We start from the raw sequence: 19,349 nt of genomic DNA on the forward strand, positions 1-19,349 counted from the left end.
TCTGGGTTACCACTGCTCAGCATTCAGCCACACACAACCTGCTGGGAGGGCTGAGGCTCACAGCCATGCCCATGCCAGGGGCTGGGGACTTCCCATCCCAGGCAGAGCACTGCCTTGCTTTCATATGACCCCTTTTATGTTGCTGGCTGTTAAGCTGTTTGGTAAAGCGTCTTCAAATCTTAGCATCTCCTGGAGCCGGAGTAGGCACTTAAAATGAAAAACTCAAGGCTAATCACACAGGTGAGGAAACGCACCTAAGTTAACTGAGCTGTTTTTCAAAACACAGCAGCAACAAATCCTACTGTGATAGGGACAAGAGGGTTTTGGTCCAATGGAAACTTTCTGAGTAGCGATGGTGGGGTGGGCACTGCCGGGACTTACCGCTTGTATAAGAGGGACTGAGATGCTGGTGGCACAGAAGAGATAACGTGGAAGTATGGGTCAGTCCCTGAGAGATGTCCTTCGGGGAAGCACGCAGCAACCCGGCCGGTGTTCAGGTCGTGCAAATGCCACGGCAGATCCCAAACCCGGCCAATCCACCCAACTTCAAGCCTGAAGGAAAACTGACCTGCAGTATAGGAGAATGTCCAATGGCAGCACTGTTTAGATTAGCTCCAACAGGAGGAGATTATCACTCCTAGTTCCAACCAGGGGAGAGGATTAACCAATTACAAGATCTCATCCATGGAAGGCAATGCCCTTATTAAAAGCCAGACATAAACCTCTATGTAGCAACATACAAGGATTTTCCAGGTAGACAGAAGGGGAAAAAGGAAATCACAGAACAACATGCACTGAATAAAGACATTTATAAGACAGATATATATATCTTACATATGGTGACCCCCAAAGGAAGGACTTGGGTGACGTTACACAGTTGATTCTAGACACAGATGCTAAATCTTTACAAAGGAATCATATTCACGTATCAGTTGTATCATTTAATAATCTAATGAAATAATAACACAGATCCATATCAACACGAGTTTGAATACTACAACAGATCAGAATGAGAAGGAAAAAAAAAAAAAAAGAATGTCATGTGTCCATGTGTCCGTGCCCCTTATTTCTAGGTCAAGCAAGGACTTCTGTCTGTTGTATTCGCTGAGGCAGCACAAGCACCTAGAACACTGCCTGCACAAAGTAAGCACTCAGGAGAGACCTGGTAAATAAATGAACTGACTTTTCGTCTAATCCAGAAATTTGTACTGGGGGCCTCCCACGTGCTGACCACTTGCTAAGCACTATTGGAAACAGAGTGATTCGTTTGACCTGCATTCAGTGAACACCTTCGCCATGCTCAAAAGCTTTGGGTACTGGATGAAAACACACAACCAACACAAACACACACCCCTCCCCGCCTGCAACTGCCCCGTAGGATCTCAGAATGAAGCTTGGAGGGAGGTGAACTGGTAGAGGTCGCAGGGATGTGATAAGGCCTCTTCCTGGCTTTGTTTCTCAATTCCTCTGAGGCTTTGCTTATCACAGTCTGTCTTGTACCAGAATTATGTTCATGTGTTTGGTGTCTGCCCAGTTGGGGGAAAAAGAACACCAACCCTCCTGGATTACGTGAACGCCAAAAGGACACACGGCTTATTCTCTGCCTGAAGCCCGGCCCACCAAAGCACTCCATCTTTGCTTCCTTTCCCAACTGTATCCATTCATCACAGAATTAAAATCTCCAACTGGGAAAGGTGTCTTGGGGGTCATTTGGCCGCGGTGACTCCTATCTGGACCTTGGCCTACCTGTTCACATCTCATTTAAGGCAAAGAGCTACCAAACTGAGTCCTTTTTCAGGTTTCACTTGGATCTTTTCAGAAAACCACAGTCCCGTCCACAATTCTACTTTACATTCCCACAGCATCTCCCCATTCCTAACCACCACTTTGCACATTCCCTCACTTTCTGGCCCTTTACAGCCGTATCTGCAGACATCCAGCCCTTTTCTGCCTTGAAGTTAAGACTTTTCCACCTAAGTGGATTATTCTGCACTTATCTATAGCAAACATCACCTCGGTGCACATATCCTCTCCTTCAATTTGTCAGAGTCATTTCTGAATTCAATTCCATTTTCATATTCAGTCCCTTTGGTCCCAACAAAAATAGTGCTCAAAATTTAAATAGGAGAGATCCTGGGATCATTTTAACTTAGAAACTGAGATGCTTACCGCGCAGTGGGTGTGCAGAAGTTACCTCAGGAGAAAGTTAAATTGGAGGGATGGAAAAAAGCCTTCGGTTTCTAGTGATGAAAGGCTTCTTCATCCATAAATCCAAACTTATCAATATTGCAGATTCATTATGTTCTTATCCTGAACCCGAGGGGCCAGATCTGCTTTGAAGGTTGGAGTTTTTCAAACTTTAAAAACAGCAATACTGGGCGTGGGGCACATATTAAATAACCCCTCGAGCTGGATCTCAGGCAACACCCCGTAATGGAGCATAGTAATATTTTGCTGGCAAAACACATGAATATTCCCACGAAGTAGGATAAAGAAAGACTATAAATATCCTCGTGTCAGTTCAGGTCGATTTTGCTGCCAATTGAGTTAGTTTTCAAACTTGAGAAAATCTCTTAGTTTCCAGAGCTCTCTGGACTTTGGAATAGCACATAAGGGATTATGCACATGGACATAACCCAAATCAAAGAACCCATCCTCACTCTCCCAACCATTCCGCATACAAATCCTTGTAAAGCATATATGGGTGACTGCTTTCCTGAATATTTTGGGCAAGTTCTGTTTTGTTGTAGTTGCTCAAAATGGTGTTTAGGAAGCCAAGCAAAACCCACCAACTTAAAACATTTGTCTGTGAAGGCTTAGCTTGGGAAGGCTAAAGTAGGGACAGCCCCCTTGTTAAGCACCATTATCTTTAACAGTTGAAGGGAATGCCCACAAACCACGAATGTACACACAAAATTTGTACCTAGTGCAAAAAACACAGGGCATGGTGCATTTTTGTCCAGCAAATACGCCTCAAAACTTTATGGCCCATAAGTAATAAGACCTGGGGCTCTCTTAAAAATGCCAATTCCATCTCATTAGATCTGGGTGGGGCAGAAATTCTACATTCCAAACAAGCTCTTGACTGCTATCCTGGGGACCACCCTTTGAGCAGGGAGGCTGCCGTGTGAAGTGCATGAGGTTGGAACACAGCTGGACTGGGGTCAGATCCTGACTCCACCACCTACAAGCTGAGAGACCCCAGCAAAAGTACTTAACTGCCCTGAGCCAGTTTTGACCACCAGTTCACATGGAAATAGCAATGACACCCTCCTTTCATGACTCCAATGGGTAGGTCAGCTAGCAGCACTGGTCCTGGCACATACCCTGAACTGCATCCCTTGTATGGTAGGCTGAACAGTGGCCCCCAAAGACGTCCACATCCCAATCCCCCGAACCTGTGAATGTGTTATCTTGCACGGAAAGAGGGGAATTTGCAGATGTGATAAAGTTTGAGCTTGACATCTTTATCAGATCTTGAGGTCCTGGGTTATTGGAGAAGGCCAATAACCACAAGGGTGTTTATAAGAAAGAAGCAGGAGGGTAGGTTTAAAGGAGAGAATATGACGGGCGCCTGGGTGGCTCAGAGCATCTGACTCTTGATTTCAGCTCAGGTCATGCTCAGAGGGTCATCGGATCAAGCCCCATGTCCAGCTCTGTGCTGAGCATGGAGTCTGCTTGAGATTTTCTCTCTCCCTCTCTCTCTCTCTCTGCCCTCCCTTGCTCTCTCTCTCTCAAATTAAAAAAAAAAAAAAAATAGAAGAGGATGAATCAAAGGTCAGAGAAGAGAGAAAACGCTATCCTGCTGGCTGTGAAGATGGAAATGGCCATGACCCAAGAAAGGTGGGCAGCCTCCAGAAGCTGAAGCCTGTCGAAGGCCACAGCGCTGCAGACCAAGGGCTTCTAGACTTCGGACCTCCAGGACTGCAGGACAATCATTGTGTGTTGTTCCAAGCCACTGAGCTTGCAGGAGTTTGTTACAGCAGCCACACAAAACTCACACACCTCGTACTGGAATAAGGCTAGTGCGGGCTTGCCTCGCTTTACGTTTGCACGATTTCCACAGGCCGAATCATTCATGGACGTGAAATCACGTAACAGCTGCCCAAAGCAGAGGACCATATACAAAGAACCCTTCAAGGAGCCTTTATATCCAGGGAAGAATTTGTTCCACACTGTTTTGTTTGGTTGTGGCAATTTTTAATCAACAGGCCAGACACACACATTAAAAACAAACTGTTCTACAGGCTGAAAGGACCCCCTGTACTCGAATGGCATCATCACATTCCACCTGTCGATTCCTCACATGACTGCCGAAACCGAGCAAGGTTCCCACGGACAGCATCAGTGGGTCAGAGCCTCCACATCAGGGGGACCAAACAAAGTACCCTGGGCTTCAGCGTGATGGATTGAAAATCAGTGGTCTCAAGAGCACAAATGTCCATTTGCTATTGATAATGCGTTTACCACTGAGAAGCTTCATAAAATAAGAAAATACCAAGGTAACCAAAAAGACATCTGCAGAGTGAAAACATGTCTTTCAAAACTACCTGGACTTTGTCCTGCATTTCTTAGGCTTTCCCTGCAGGCCCTGGCACCGTCCCTCCTTTTGCACTTCCTTTATCAGACTCTACGCTCCACAGAAGGGCTGCTCACTCATCTCCAACCATTATATCCACAGCATCTGGCACTGTAACTGGCACTCAGTGTGTACACGCTGAGTATGTGTAGGTGAACAAATATTATGACGAATATTTATTTTTTTAACGTTTATTCATTTTTGAGAGACAGAGAGAGACAGAGCGTGAGCGGGGGAGGGGCAGAGAGAGAGGGAGACACAGAATCCGAAACAGGCTCCAGGCTCCGAGCTGTCAGCACAGAGCCCGATGCAGGGTTCGAACCCATGAACTGTGAGATCATGACCTGAGCAGAAGTCTGACGCTTAACCGACTGAGCCACTCAGATGCCCCATGATGAATATTTATAATGGAAAAGTGCATTATGACTTTCATTAGAACAAGCATTATTCATAAAGTTCTTTTGCTCCAGTTTGAACTTAAAACTACTTGGCCCAAGATATTATTTATGGTAGAATTAAAAGTATGCTTTCTGATTTTATTTGCCTATTAATATATGCATCTGATAATTAACAATGTGCTAAGCAGTCAAAGCAAATAATTACTTTTCTAGTGTCTGCCCCTGCATATGAGCTAAATGAGGAGGAAGCCACTAATTGCATATTAAAAAATGGTAACTAGCTTTAAAACGTTCCGCTTAATCTCAGACCACAATATTCAAAACAGTTACAGTCCCTCCACTGGCTCAGTTACAAGCATCCAAAACAGTCCAACTCTTCAGAACAGATACAAATTCTGCTCGGGTCACACTGCATATAAAATATGTGCTCAAAAGATTGCCAGTTCACGTTTACAAGGTCTTCCGACCAACGGGAAAAGTTGAGCATAAAAACCGTATCTTTTAATTTACTATGCTCAGTATATTTCATTGAAGCAGCAATGAGATTGCACGGAGAGCTTTTATTTTAAATCTTATTTTGAAATATGACTGAACACATTAATGTAATTCGGAACAAGTTGGTAAACATCTACGAAAACATGCTATATAATTCTAGTGAGTCCTGTAACATTTCTGTTTGTAAAGAAAAGAAATCACTGCACATAAAAACAGTAGATTTGGAATCTGACCTTCAACTGTCCAGGAAAAGCAGAACTTTGCTCACTGGATGGTCCAGAATGAGAGATCTAGCTGATGCTACAGTGCGCACGGGCCAAATGATGCCAAAGCACCCAGCTAACAGCAAATCAGACCATCGGGAAGCATCATTAATCTGGTCAACTGGCATATTACCCTGATTTTACCTTGTCAACCAAGACTCTGGGTCCTACTCTGATTTCTAACTCCTTTAGAGACTGGGGCATCCTGTGGTCACCAAGGGTGACCGAGTGTGAATGTGCTTCTGCTCCAAGCTGCTGAGATGTCCACCCCCTGCACCTGCCCCCATGTGGTGAAGCCCTACAAGGTCGAGGTTTTGAATGCTTATTGCACTGATGGGCTCAGAAATGGAGGCCCAGAGAAGGTAAGGGGACTGGTCCAAGTTTACCCAGCACATCAGTGGCAGGTGTGGAGCTGGCATCCACCCTAGTTCAGGTCTCTATCCACTGCCTTACTCTCCTTCTTTCCCACCTTGCCGCCTCTGTAGAAGCCCAATAGCAGGACAGGCTGATTCTCCGGGGATGACCGCCCTTGGGTTCCATCCAATGACATGGGCATGTCCACATTCGTGAGTTTGCATAAAATATGTGTAAAAAGAGAATGAGGGGAGTTCTGAGGGTTCCTCCTGCTCATTACACTCACTGGACTTGGGGAGAGTGATTCCGGGCAGCCCTTTTTCCATCCTCACATCTTTACTTTGGGATTGTTCTCGATAGGTTGGCTGCTAGACAAGGGAAGCTTGAAAAATGAATGCAACCCAGCCTATTGTAGAGTGCCTCAGCTTGTAAAGGCACTGGAAATCACATCAGGACCCAGAGTCCTGGTTTACAAGATGGCATTAGCCAAAGCAAACGTGTGGCCACTGCAGTGTTTTCTGCAATGGTCTTCAAGCCACTGCTGCTCCAAAAGCAGAGACCGCTGTTCCACTAACAGTGGACATGGGAGTCCACGCTACCTCTCTGATGGGCAGGTGGAGGTTCCACCTGCTTGTACTTGCTCACTGGACTTTATTCTTGCCTGGGAGAGAAGGTATCAGAAGGAGAAACAAAACGCAAGAGACTTCTAGAAGGCACCTGTTGTTTCTTACATTCGATCTCACTTTTCTTGTGCGGAACCATCCTGCTCTTCAGACCACACTGCTGCAGTGGAAATGAGCCCATACCCTGGTTTCAAGGGGCCAGAAGAGCAGGATGAAAGATGAGTGCCGGTCTGGGACTTTGATTGGACCACCAAGAATGAGGCATTTTCTTTCTCTTATGGTTTCTGGTAGGAGCTCCCAGGGACCACTACCTAAAGACAGCCTGCCTAAAAATGAAATCAACCCAGAGGAAAGCAGGGCTGAGCAACAGAAACCAAGTCCTGATCACAAACTCTAAGCTTCTGGATCCAGCCATACCTGAAGCCCAGGGAGGCCCCTGGACTTCACAGTCCCATAAAGGAACACACATGTTTAAAAACATAGGGGCACTGCCGGGGTGGCTCAGTCGGTTAAGCCTCTGATTTCAGCTCAGGTCACGATCTCACAGTTTGTGGGTTCGAGTCCCATGTCGGGCTCTGTGTTGACAGCGTGGAGCCTGGAGCCTGCTTCGGATTCTGTGTCTCCCACTGTCTGTGTCCCTGTCCCACTTCTGCTTGCTCTCTCTCAAAAAAAAAAAATTAAAACATAAAAAAAGTTTTAATAAAAAATATAATAATAATAATAATAATAGTAATAATCCAGTTTATGTTAGATTTCTGTCACTTGCAAATGAAAAAGCACTAACAAATACAGGAGAAATTAAAGTGTCAGAAGAGGAGAAACAAGAGAAGAAGGTTACATTTATGGACATGGTATCTGGAAGCAGTTCAAGTTTGTCCCCTGGAAATAAAGGTGACACATGGGAATCTGTTCCATTTTTCATAGTAAGCTCAGATCATCAGAACTGTAGCTCTGCCTAATTACGGCGATCGATCTCGCCAAATTCTAAATATAAAATGAGCGTGCATTTTCTGATGTTCAAGGAGACTCCCTCCAATAGCCATGGAGGGAAGGAGTGGGCCATTCCCGAATAAAGACGTCTCTTCAAGAGAAATCTGTTCCTCTGCCCAAATGCACTCAGGACCAGAGGAAGCAGAGGAGGCCCCAGGCCCCGTGCAAGTCTTACCTGGCATGGCGTGGATGAGGTCCCCGCAGAGAACAAAGAATCTGGGTCTGGGCTTCAACTTGTTGACGGCCTGAACAGCTTGCTCAGTTAGACGGATCTCCTGCCCCCACTCATCACCGCCGCTGTCACAGTTCCCGGTGGACCAGGCCTTCATGAGCCCGAACTGTGGGTCTGCGCCTTGGATGAAGTAGAATGGGCCTTTCCATTCCCTTTCCTTTTCTTGTAAAAACGAAGGGGGCGGGGGAGGGAGAGGGAAGAAATATTATAAAATCTGTCAGGGAAAGCATCCAGGTTATCATGCAAGTGGATACAATATTTTTCTTAAATTAAGTAGGTCATTTTAATAAGCTGCTGTTCAAACATACCATTTTCCTGTCATAGTCTAGAGGATTTTGATTTATACTAATTATGCCTGAGACCTGGTGATTCCCAAAGGCCAGGAAAAACCACGTGGGCAGCAACAGCCACCCAGCCAAGCTGTTTGTTTAAAACCAGCCGGCCAAGATGGAGCACAGAGGCACAACAGCATGCCGTATAGAGGATATTAACGTTCAATAATAGTTTTTTAATTAGAATTAAAAATACCAGAAATTGAAAGCTGCCAGAAGTATTATATTTAAATTACTAGGTGAAGTGCTTGCAAATCTTTTATGCCAGGCTTAATGGCACAATTTGCACTGTTTCGGGGGATGTGACAGAATTTTAATTATAAAACTTGGAGCTTGGAAGCTCTGGCGATCTGGCAGGAGATGCAGTGCCAGAAATGAAATCTCGAAATGAGTTAGTCAACGAGAAAAAAAGAAAAAAAAAATCGATGCTAACATTTCAAAGGCAGCACGATGCGGGCTTAAACGAGGTGTGAGGCTGGGGGGTGGGGGGGAAGCAGGGAGAAAGGAAGGAAGAGGGGATTCTTCATGTTCTTGGAAAGGGTGCTACGTCACCTGCACCAAAAGGATTAGGCTTGCCCTTCCTGCTGGTTCTGCTGATCCCGAGCTTCGTGGGCCACAGGTGCCCACCCTTATCAGACCAAAGAACTGCACTGGGCACCTGGTTTTGCGGAGCAGGAAGGGCCATTAGTGGGCATGGAATCCCTGTGGGTGTCCAGCTTTTCTTTTTCCTGGTGACAGCACCCTTTCCGCCCTTTCTTCGAACCAAACCTTACACGGTAGACCAGTGTTGAAAACCAGAGCTCCTGAGCCTGAGCTGGGTCCGAGCGCAGAGCAGCGTGAAGAGCCCCAATCTGCAGCCCCTGTTTTTATCCTCTGAGGAGGCTGCGGCCCAGAGACGTGCCACAGCTTGCCTAACGGCCACTAGCGATCCATGGCAGGGACAAAACGACCCCACCACCTTCAGACTGTTTTCTTCTTTTTAACAAATTAGTGTATCTGGCATGTGAACTGAGTAAGTGGCATTTCCTGTGGAAGCCATGAAGATATTACAACTTCCAAAAAATTCCTTAGAGCCAGTTCACATCTGTGGGTTCGGCACATTCATTTATTCGGTAAGCGTTCACCGAGAGTCAACTGTTCGCCAGGCCCCACACGTGGTGGCGACAATACACGTCTGGACCCAGACAGCCGAGCCCCCTGCTCTCCCAGGGCTCAGTCCGCACAAAGACGACGGACAAAGAAGTGAGCAGGGAAGGGAGCCAGAATGCCAGGACTAGGAAGGTGGCGTGAGAAGCAATGGCTAATTCCAACTGGGCACACAGGGAAGGCCTCTCTCTAACGTGCCACACCCGGGCTGAGATCTCAGTGGCAAAGCACCAGTCCAACCTTTCCGAATTCCGCAGCCACCCTCCAGCCCACCTCACTGGCCTGCTGTCATCGTAGAGTAGACCTCCGGCGTTAGGCCACCCTTCCTCCTCAATTTCTTTACCGGAACTTAAAGACGCAAGCGTGCGAACTGCCCGCACTTACTTATAGAACAAACTGTGTGTGCACAGTCACCCCACGAGTTCCGGACCTACAGCTCGGGTGGTTAACTGCTCGAGCAAGTCACAACCAACTTGAACTCCATCTGAACAAGGGCTGCATGAAGCCCTGGGGCATGCATCTCATTGCTAAGGACGGCTATCTGGCACTACAGCTGATGTGAACTTGTATTTTTTGAGCCCTTACTACGTGCGGCAGAAAGACTCCAAGAAGGTCCCAAAGATCCCTGCGTTGTGACAGTCACGTCCCTGTGCAATCCCCTCGACTGTGACTTTGTTCTAATAAGCAGAACACAGCGATGGGATGTCCCTTCAGGGATCAGGTGATACCAAGATAGGGAAACAATCTAAATGTACCTCAATGGACGGACGGATAAATAAAATGTGGTATATATGTACGATGTGCTATTGTTCAGTCTTAAAAAAGAAGGAAATCCTGCCACTTGAAATAATATGGATGGACCTAGAGGGCATTATGCTAGCTGATATAAGTCAGCCAAAGAAAGACAAATACGGTCTGATCTCACTCATATGTGGCTTCTAATACAAACTCATAGAAGCAGAGAGTAGAATGGTGGACGCCAGGGGCTGAGGGTTAGGGGAAATGGGGGAGGTGATGGCCAAAGGGTACAAAGTTCTAGTTCGACAAGATAAAGAAGTTTTGTAGACATACTGCACAGCATCATGCCCTCAGCTAATAATACTGTACTATATACTTAAAATTTCCTACAAAGGTAGAATCTATGTGAAGTACTCTTAGCATACACACAAGTAATTAATAATAATAATAATAATAAAGGTAATAAAGCGGTTAAAGGTAATAAAAGGTAATAAAGGTAATAATAATAAAGGTAATAATAATAATAATAATAATAAAGATTATACAGGTTTTGGGAGGAGATGAGTATGTTTATGACCTTGATAGTAGTGATGGTTCCACAGATGTGTACTTATCCCCAAACTCTTGGGGACTGTTGTACACATTAAACATATACAGCTTTTTACAGGTCAACCATGCCTCAACAAAAATGGCTAAAAAGAGAGAGAGAGAGGGAGAGAGTGAGGGAGGGAGGGACAGAGAGAGGGAGGGAGGGAGAGACAGAGGGAGGGAGGCAGAGAGAGAAGGGGAGACAGAGGGAGGGAGAGAGAGGGAGGGAGGCAGAGAGAGAAGAGGAGAGAGAGGGAGGGAGAGAGAGGGAGGGAGAGAGAGGGAGGGAGGGAGGGAGGGAGGGAGTAGGCTAGAAAAAGACCATGACTTCCATCTTGCTCATTCTCTCTCGCTCTCTCTCAGAGCCCTCGCCCTGCATGAAAAAGGCGGTCACACAGTGATTCGCCCTATGGAGAAGCCAACATAGTAAGGAACTGAGGCAACAGCCCATGGAGAACAGAGGCCCCCCATGCAACAACCCAAAGGAGTGGAATCCTGCGAATAAGCAAGTGAGTGAACTGGGAAAAAGGGATTCTCCCTTAGTCGGGCCGTCAGATGAGACCACAGCCCCAGCTGACACCATGCGTGAACGCTGGGGGAGACCCTGTTGCAGATGGATCCATTCGGCCGGGCAGTGCTCCGATTCCACATGGAAACTGTGAGAGGACAATGAAAATTTGTGGTTTCAAGCTGCCAAGTTTCAGGGACATCTGCTACAAAGTAGTAATAGATCCTGAGGGATCAGGCATTAAAGACACAGAGTCAGCAAGACTTGTCTTCAAGAAGTGAAGGCTGGGGTCATGAAAAAAAAATGAGATTCCCATTTGTGTTTTAAAGTTAATTATTAGCATCAATCATTTATTTTCCTTGAAGAATAACCTTTTCACACTGAATGCTTTTAGCTACATTCCTGTTTCTGAGGCAGACTGCAGAGTTGTTTAAACTGGACAGATGAATCAGAACCAGATCAGGGAGGGGATAGTCACCCCAAAGCTGGTGCATAAACCAATATTCTGTAACCAACAGAATTTATGAACAGTTTTCTACAGCAAACGTCTTAACAAATATAGTTTCCTACAACAAAACAGTCATCATCTCAAAGGTCCTTGGAGATATTAGAACAAATCTTCCATTATTATTTGTTTACTTAGCAAAATCTTAGACTCTCAACTTTATGATGACAAGGTACAAAATAAATAGATCTGACCTGAAATGATGACAGCTCACTATGTAACAAGGTATAAATTTATAGCTCCCCCATCCCTCACCAGGGACAGGTTTTTATTACGAATCTGAATGCTTAACAACACTTGCCTTAAATGATGTGGCCGAAGTCTACAGTCACACCCAGGGGCGGGCACAGGTATCAGGTGACATCTACAAGAGCCAGAGAGAGCTTGCCACACCATCCCCTGAGGGGCAGAGGTCTGGCCCTGGCACAGTCCAGCTTCTCTCTTTAGACTCCCCGAAAACACTGTTCTGGCAGTTCGAGCCACAGAAGGTCAGATGTACTGAAATGCCTGATAGCCCCCCATGCCCCGAGAGGAGCACAAGTGCCGGAAGTGGAGGCTGAGGGAGAGAGAGAAGGTGCATATGACAGGAGAGCTCCATGAAGCATGCCACACTGGGCGTGAAAGGCAGGGCTGGGCCTACACCTCAGCATCAGCACCTGTGAACCTGCTGGAAAGACAGCCTCTCAAGCCCATCCCAGGCCTACTGCCTACTGAGGCAGAGTGCATTTTAACAAATCTTCAGGTGATCTGTATACAAATCCAACTTTGAGAAGCACTGACCTGTAACTAATAGGTTGAACTGCCTAAATGTGTTTGATCAGAAACAGGTGCAAAGTGATTTTTGTTTCCCTCTACTGAAATAATGGCTTGGGGGAATTATTATTGTTTTTGCATATTTTGCAATTCATTTTTAGGTCCCTGTCTGTGTCCAGCTCAGGTAATTTCCAAAATCGATAAAAGAATGCAGTCAGGGACCCTAATTGGGGAGTATGATAAGGCCAAGGTCAAATTTTGAGTATTTGTAGAATGAATGCATTAAAGAATAAAGTGACTTGATTAAACTAAGACCTCATACTTGACCTAGGTGGTACCAAACAAGACTATAATCTTGAGAAACATCTGACACAACCTTCTAGTAATGTCTATAGGGTACTTACTTTTAATACATCATAAAACATGTATGTATTTAACTAAAACACCTGAATATAAATAAGAATGTCCACGGGAAAGTGAATTTTTTCAATGTTAATTTGTGTAACAAATTCGAAAAGCTGGTGTAGAAGCTGATGCTATTGTAACAAATGAGCACAGATGTAGTAGTCTGAAACCACACATTCATTATCTCAGTTTCTGTGGGTTGGGGTTCTAAGGCGGGGCTTAGCTGGGTCCTCTGCTCAGGGTCTCTCACAAGCTGCAATTATAGTGTCAGCCAACAGGGAGGTCTCATGGGGAGACTCACACGGGGCAGGATCTGCTTCCAAGTGCACTTATGGGGCTGTCGACTAGATTCCTTGCTGGCTGTGGACCAGAAGCTACCCTCGGTTCCCTGCCAGGTGGGCCTCTCCAAGCTGGCAGCTGGTAACATGGAAACTTGTTTCATAAAGCCAGCAAGGGAGAGGGTCTGCCAGCAAAGGAAGTTATGTAACCTGGTGATGGAAGCGATATTCCATCACTCTGCTGTGTTCTATTCATTATGATCAAGTTGCTAGGCCAGCCCACACTCAAGGACAGGGATCACAGAGGCCACGAATACTAGCAGGTGGGGATCATTGGGACCATCTGAGAGTCTGTCTGCCACGGACGGTGATACTGTACAGGGCCTAGCCTCCCATGACCACACGTTTACATCTGACCCTCCTGCACTGAGCTGTGTGAGCCCATTTACTGGAGTCCATCCCCGGGAGGCTGAAGGCTTACCTTATAGAAGCCATCCTTTGCCCACTAAAGTACTGGGAATTTTCAGTGTGGGAAGGACTTGCAGAATTACCAACCCCCTCATTTAACCAACAGGGGATACTGAGGCCTGGCTAGGAGTCTCAGTCATGGTTCAAGTTCAAGACCACACGCTTAATGAGCAGCAGCTTCTATTATCCAGGATCTCAGTGCTGTGGGGCTGGCTTGGAGAGGACAGAGCCAAAAAGGAGATGGAATGTGTCCTGGGCTGCTGCAAGCTGTCCACCTCCATAAAGACATTTTTATCTCCAAAAAGTTTCCTTTGAATGGAACATCTTGGTAAATAAGAAAACTGTACACAGAGATGATGCTGGCAGGCTTTTCCCCAGTAGGCCGTGGTGCTCACAGTTCCTGCCAGCAGCAGAGGGCTGATTCAGGGTACAGGCTAGAGCCCGGAACATCCATCTTCTATGGGATGCTAATTGGTGATTTTCTCCAGAGATGACAAACCCCGGGTCTCTGGATGCGGTCTGGCTAGCACATGTGTTTTGTTTGGCCCACGTAGTAGTTATAAAATTCTGAATGTGTCGCCAACATTTTAAATTCATGAGTTTCCTATAGATACCTGTTTTTCTGGATTCTCTTGGGAAATGTGGCCAAAGCAGGCCCAAGTGGCGTATGCTGACTGGCTGGGTGGAGCAGCAGTTGCCCATCAAAGGGGGTGTGTGCTCTGGAATTCACCATGGGCCACACTCAGTCCACACTTGGCCTGTATCTAGGGTAACTCTTCCATTTTGCTCAGAGGTACGGATGAGGAGACTCAGCAAGGTCAAGGTTAGGTAACTTAATCAAGCTCTAACGAGGGCTGAGAGGCAGAACCGGGCCTATAGGGCCACAGAACCCTGACCTCGGGGCAGGTGGTCACACAGGTGAGATTATAGAGAAGACCTATGTAGCCAGAAGTGCCAAGGTCTGTCCAAACAATATGCCAGAAAAAAACAAGCTCTGAGTTACCATAATAAATAGGACCAGAGCCTAAACCAAATTAATTTTAAAATTTAGTTTTTAAAAATCTAAATTAATTTTTATTTTATATATACATATATTTTTAATGTTTACTTATTTTTGAGAGACAGAGAGAGAGCGCACAAGCAGGGAGGGGCAGAGAGAGAGGGAGAGAGAGAATCTGAAGCAGGCTCCAGGCTCTGAGCTGTCAGCACAGAGCTCAACGTGGGATTTGAACGCACAAACTGCGAGATCATGACCTGAGCTGAAGTCGGACACTTAACCGACTAAGCCGCCCAGGCGCCCCAAAAACATAAACTAATTTAAAAACACCTTCGTAAAGGAAAAATTGGCCTTAGGGAGTAATGTGCTTCAGCCGTTGTATACAAAGTATCAAGATTTGACCACTTCCATGGGGGCGCCTGGGTGGCTCAGTGGGTTAAGCGTCTGACTTCAGCTCAGTTCATGATCTCACAGTCTGTGAGTTTGAGCCCCACATCGGTCTCTGTGCTGACAGCTCAGACCCTGGAGCCTGCCTCAGATTCTGTGTCTCCCTCTCTCTCTGCCCCTCCCCTGCTCACGCTCCGTCTCTCTCTGTCTCAAAAATAAATAAAAACATTAAAAAAAAAAAAAAGATTTGACCACTTCCTGATTTCTGCTAATTGATAGAGACTGTCACAGAAAACCGCCTTTCAACACTGAGGAATAAAAAGACAGTGGATTTGGGTGGTATTAAACTATAGACAGTAGAAGCCAGGGACTCTTCTCGAAGCATTACTGGGTGCAAAGCAACTGCACACATCGTAGAATCTTAAAGACCTTTAAAAACCCACACGATGCCTTACCCCTCATCCTTCCTCTGAGACTGTTTACACACCAGTATCCCACCAGAAAGGTACTCAGTCTGCAAATGCTCTTTGCAGTTGGCACTTTTAACACCGGGAACTAAATGTCGTCTTGGGTTTGTCTCTGCCAATACGTTTCCGTTTCCCTGTCCCTCATTTTTACTATACCTTTCAGGCATATTTGTCAGCTGTTAATGAAAGCTGACTTTTTAACATACACCAAGAATTAGAAACTGCATTGATCCGTTCACCATTACCGGTTAATCAATGACTAACTGTAATAAATGCATCCCAAAAGCAAATGAATCACTATTTTCATCACCCTACCAGGAAAAGGCCTACACGAGGTGGTCATGCCGTTAATTAATAACCCAACACTGTAACAATCTGTGCTCTCCTGAGGTGCTACACCTGTTACTTCACAGGCAACTTAATTTTCATCAAGTGAAGTCTCATTTTCTAAATCTCGTTTGCTTTTTGGGAGATCCTGGTTAAGAAGTCTGATGATTGTGACACCACATCGCTACACTCTAAGACTATTTAAAAGTCTGATGTCTGGGCTCCTGTTAACTTCTCGGACTCAGTATCATACACGAACTGGGCCCAGAGGGGCCACATTTCTCCATTTGACGAGAAAGCCATAGAACTCGCCAAAAGAGTGAGTAGAAAGTAGTATGCCTGCTTTCCTGGATACGTCCAAGCTTCCGGCTCGTGGCATCAGCACCTTACAGCACTCCCACAAGCAAATTCATACCTTCCCTTCAAGACTGGCCTCTTACCCTGATGGCCCCGAGTTTGCCACCATGGTCCCCAGTCCACCTATCTAAAGATGAGACGGTGGGGTGTTACTGGGCCCTTGCAGCTGCCGGGTGGATGCACCCACATCTGCAGCGCTCCGCAGCACGTCCTTGACCTCCGCAGCCCTAGCACCTTGGGTCAGGGTCCACCACTCCCCCCGGGGCCGCCAGGACAGCTCTACGCAGTGCTTCCCGCGCTGACTGCCACTGCGACTCTTCCTAAAACACTAACAATGATCACCAAGCTCCCTTGCTGAAGGGTCACTATGCTCCAACCCCCACGAGAAAAGGCCCACATTCGTGTTCCCTTCCCAGCATACTGTCAGCATGTATCACTGGGTCGCTGGCATGTGAGGGGCACTCAGTAAACAAACATTCAGTGAGGGGATAAATGAAGAGGTCGATGGATCCTCGTGCATTCTGGCTCAGACACTTAGGCTCAGACACTTTGGGTCACAGTGTGAGAGTCTCCCAGCCAAACTGCCCACTGCTCCCACTACACGGGTGGCTCTGACCCAGGGATGATTTTGATCCCCTGGGGGCATCTGGCATTCGGTGGAGGGAGGCCAGGGACACTGCTTGACATCCCACATTACATCGGTAGTCCGGCCTTAAGGCCAACACGCGGACATCCAGAAACCCGACACCAAACATGCCACAGGGTCTCTCTCCCCCCACCCCTGCCCCCGACAGACCCTCATCTGCTCCTCAAACACACGCCACACTGTCCCACTCCCTCCTGGGGCGATGCTCCCCTTCTACTAACCTTTCCGGCTAAGACTCCACCTCCCCTCCTGGCCCAGACCAAAGCCTACCTCCCTCCGCTGCAAAAGCAGGGACAGCTCTTCCGTCCCCCCGCCTTCAGCAGGTTGTCCTAGCGCCCGCTACGTGACAGGGGACACACGGGTCGCTGGACACTCAGCTGTGAGCAAAGCCGCAGGTCCCATTCCTTAAGACTAACTTACACAGTAGCGGGGAGGTGCGCGGTCACGGAGAAGAGTGACTGCTAGGTGGGAGGGCTGTGGCTGGATGAAGCAGTGAGGCCACATGACAGCTGAGGTGTGAATGACGACCAGAGCCAGACGCAGGGTAGCTCTAGGCACACACCCCAGGCAAGGACAGGCCCTGACACCAGGGGCAGATGTGAACGGAGGGCAGGGGACCGATCACACCAAGACATGTGGGCATGGGCAAGGGCGTAAAGCCTAGGTGCCACTCGGGCCTCCACCTCCCAAAGCCCTCACCTGGTGCCAGCATAGCCTAGACTCGGAGGCCTGTGTGCCAGGCTCAAACCTCTTTTCCACCCTCTACCACCCATGTCGCACGATGCAAGTTCTTAACCTCTCAGGGCCTTGGTTTCCTCACCCGTAAAGTAAGAATACCACTCCTACCTCAAAAGGGCTGTTATGAAGAATCAGGGAGTTATAATACATGTAAAGCATTTGCGCTAGGCACACAGTAAGCAGTCAGCGGTGAGCTTGTGTTATCACGACTGTTATTCTTGGTAACTCCTACCCTTGTCTTAGTGGAGACAAAACCAACAAAATCCTACCCATCCCTTTACACCCCACAGCACATAGTGGGGCACAGAAAATATCTGATGATACAGATACACACACACACACACACACACACACAATTACATGCTTTGGTCTTAACATCCTGTCCTCCACATACTGGAGATACTGCTTTGGTTATAAAACAGCAAAGATGGGCAGCTTTACAGCTGTCTGGAGGCTTTCTGGCTAAAGAGCAAATGCCAACGAAATGCAATTTTTACAGTTTCTCATGGTAGCCATCTGCACAGTGAATCACAACCTAAATGTCTTCAGCAACACCCCTCATCTTCTCTGAGGATTAATCTTATTTCAGCGGTTACAAACAACAACAACAACAACAACAACACAATAGGAGAAAAGCAATCTTTACCACCTCGGGACTCTTTCTGGCTTAGCAACCCAAATGTCCCAACTGGAAGCCTGCCAGGACTTACACCCCATTTAATAGCGTCATCCCTCAGTGGTTGTCCGGGGCTGGAGTGGGGGGTTAGGGTGAGAGCTAAGGGGTGTGGGGTTTCTTTCTGGGGTGATAAAAATGTTCCAAAATCGACTGTGGCGATGGTTACACAACTCTTTTGAACAGACTAAGAGCCATTGGATTGTACACTGTAGAAGGGTGAACCGTATGGTATGCGAAGCTATTAAAAATAATGGTGCCCTTCGGGGCTCCCTCTTCCCCCAAATAATTAACTGTGACAGCCACATCCTCAGAGTCTCCATATGACTTTTCCTAAGCAGCAAGGTGAATTTATCCAACCTCTCTTTGCTTTGCCTAAATGCATTCAAAGGTACTTTGTGAGACACACAAAAGCTTCTGAGTCATAGCTTGGCTGCCACATTTGCCATTTGGGGATAAAGGACCTGGCAAAATCTTTATCTGCAACCCTTCAGAGAAGTAAAAAGGCAGACAGGCCAGGACTCCTTGGCCAGGTGGCTTTCGGCATCACTGGCTTTGGCCGATACTGTTCCGGCCAACGGTTAAAGGGGGGAAAGGCATTTCCCGAACCTCCCCCCTTTTCCAAAGCAGAACCCCATTTGGAGTTTGCCTTTTGGGGGTGGGTGTTTGCTAGGACTTGCTTCCTACCATCACCCATGTTCCCCTGCCAAGCGGGCAGGCGGCCGCTGGCCCGGGTGGTGCTTCGGGGAGAAGTGGCAGAAGGCGCTGTCTCTGGGCCGAAGTGCCCTGCGGGCACAAGGCTGGGCAAACAGAGGCTCTGGATGCAGAAGGCAAGCCTTCCTCAGGGCAGACGCAGCCCCGAGAGGGCGCCCACCGGTAACAAGAACCTCCTTTAACAGACACTTTTGAGCAGCACACAAACCTCAGGGCCACGTAGGGTGGTTTGCAAGGGATCCTCTTGATTTGGTTCTTTGGTTTCTACTTTGTCCAGAGGATACATGCTGGAAGCAATGGGTTAGGCAGACACAGGAACGTGATCAAAGCGATAGTGTATTCGTTCATATTTACTCATTTATTTATATAACAAACGGCCAGTAAGTGG

General features: G+C 47.0%; 1 protein-coding gene across 2 annotated transcripts in view; it reads right to left on the bottom strand.

Moving 5' to 3' along the window:
- The window catches only part of CPPED1 (calcineurin like phosphoesterase domain containing 1), a 104,040-nt gene that overhangs the window by 77,568 nt on the left and 7,123 nt on the right, over nucleotides 1-19,349 (bottom strand). For both annotated transcript variants that reach the window (XM_019468622.2, XM_019468621.2), the window contains exon 2: nucleotides 7,878-8,096. In XM_019468622.2, the coding sequence (XP_019324167.1) occupies nucleotides 7,878-8,096 (219 nt within the window). The remainder of the gene's footprint in view (nucleotides 1-7,877; nucleotides 8,097-19,349) is intronic.

Source organism: Panthera pardus, unplaced genomic scaffold (assembly GCF_024362965.1).
Source record: "Panthera pardus isolate Hobbes unplaced genomic scaffold, ASM2436296v1 HiC_scaffold_5, whole genome shotgun sequence".
Lineage (NCBI taxonomy): Eukaryota > Metazoa > Chordata > Mammalia > Carnivora > Felidae > Panthera > Panthera pardus.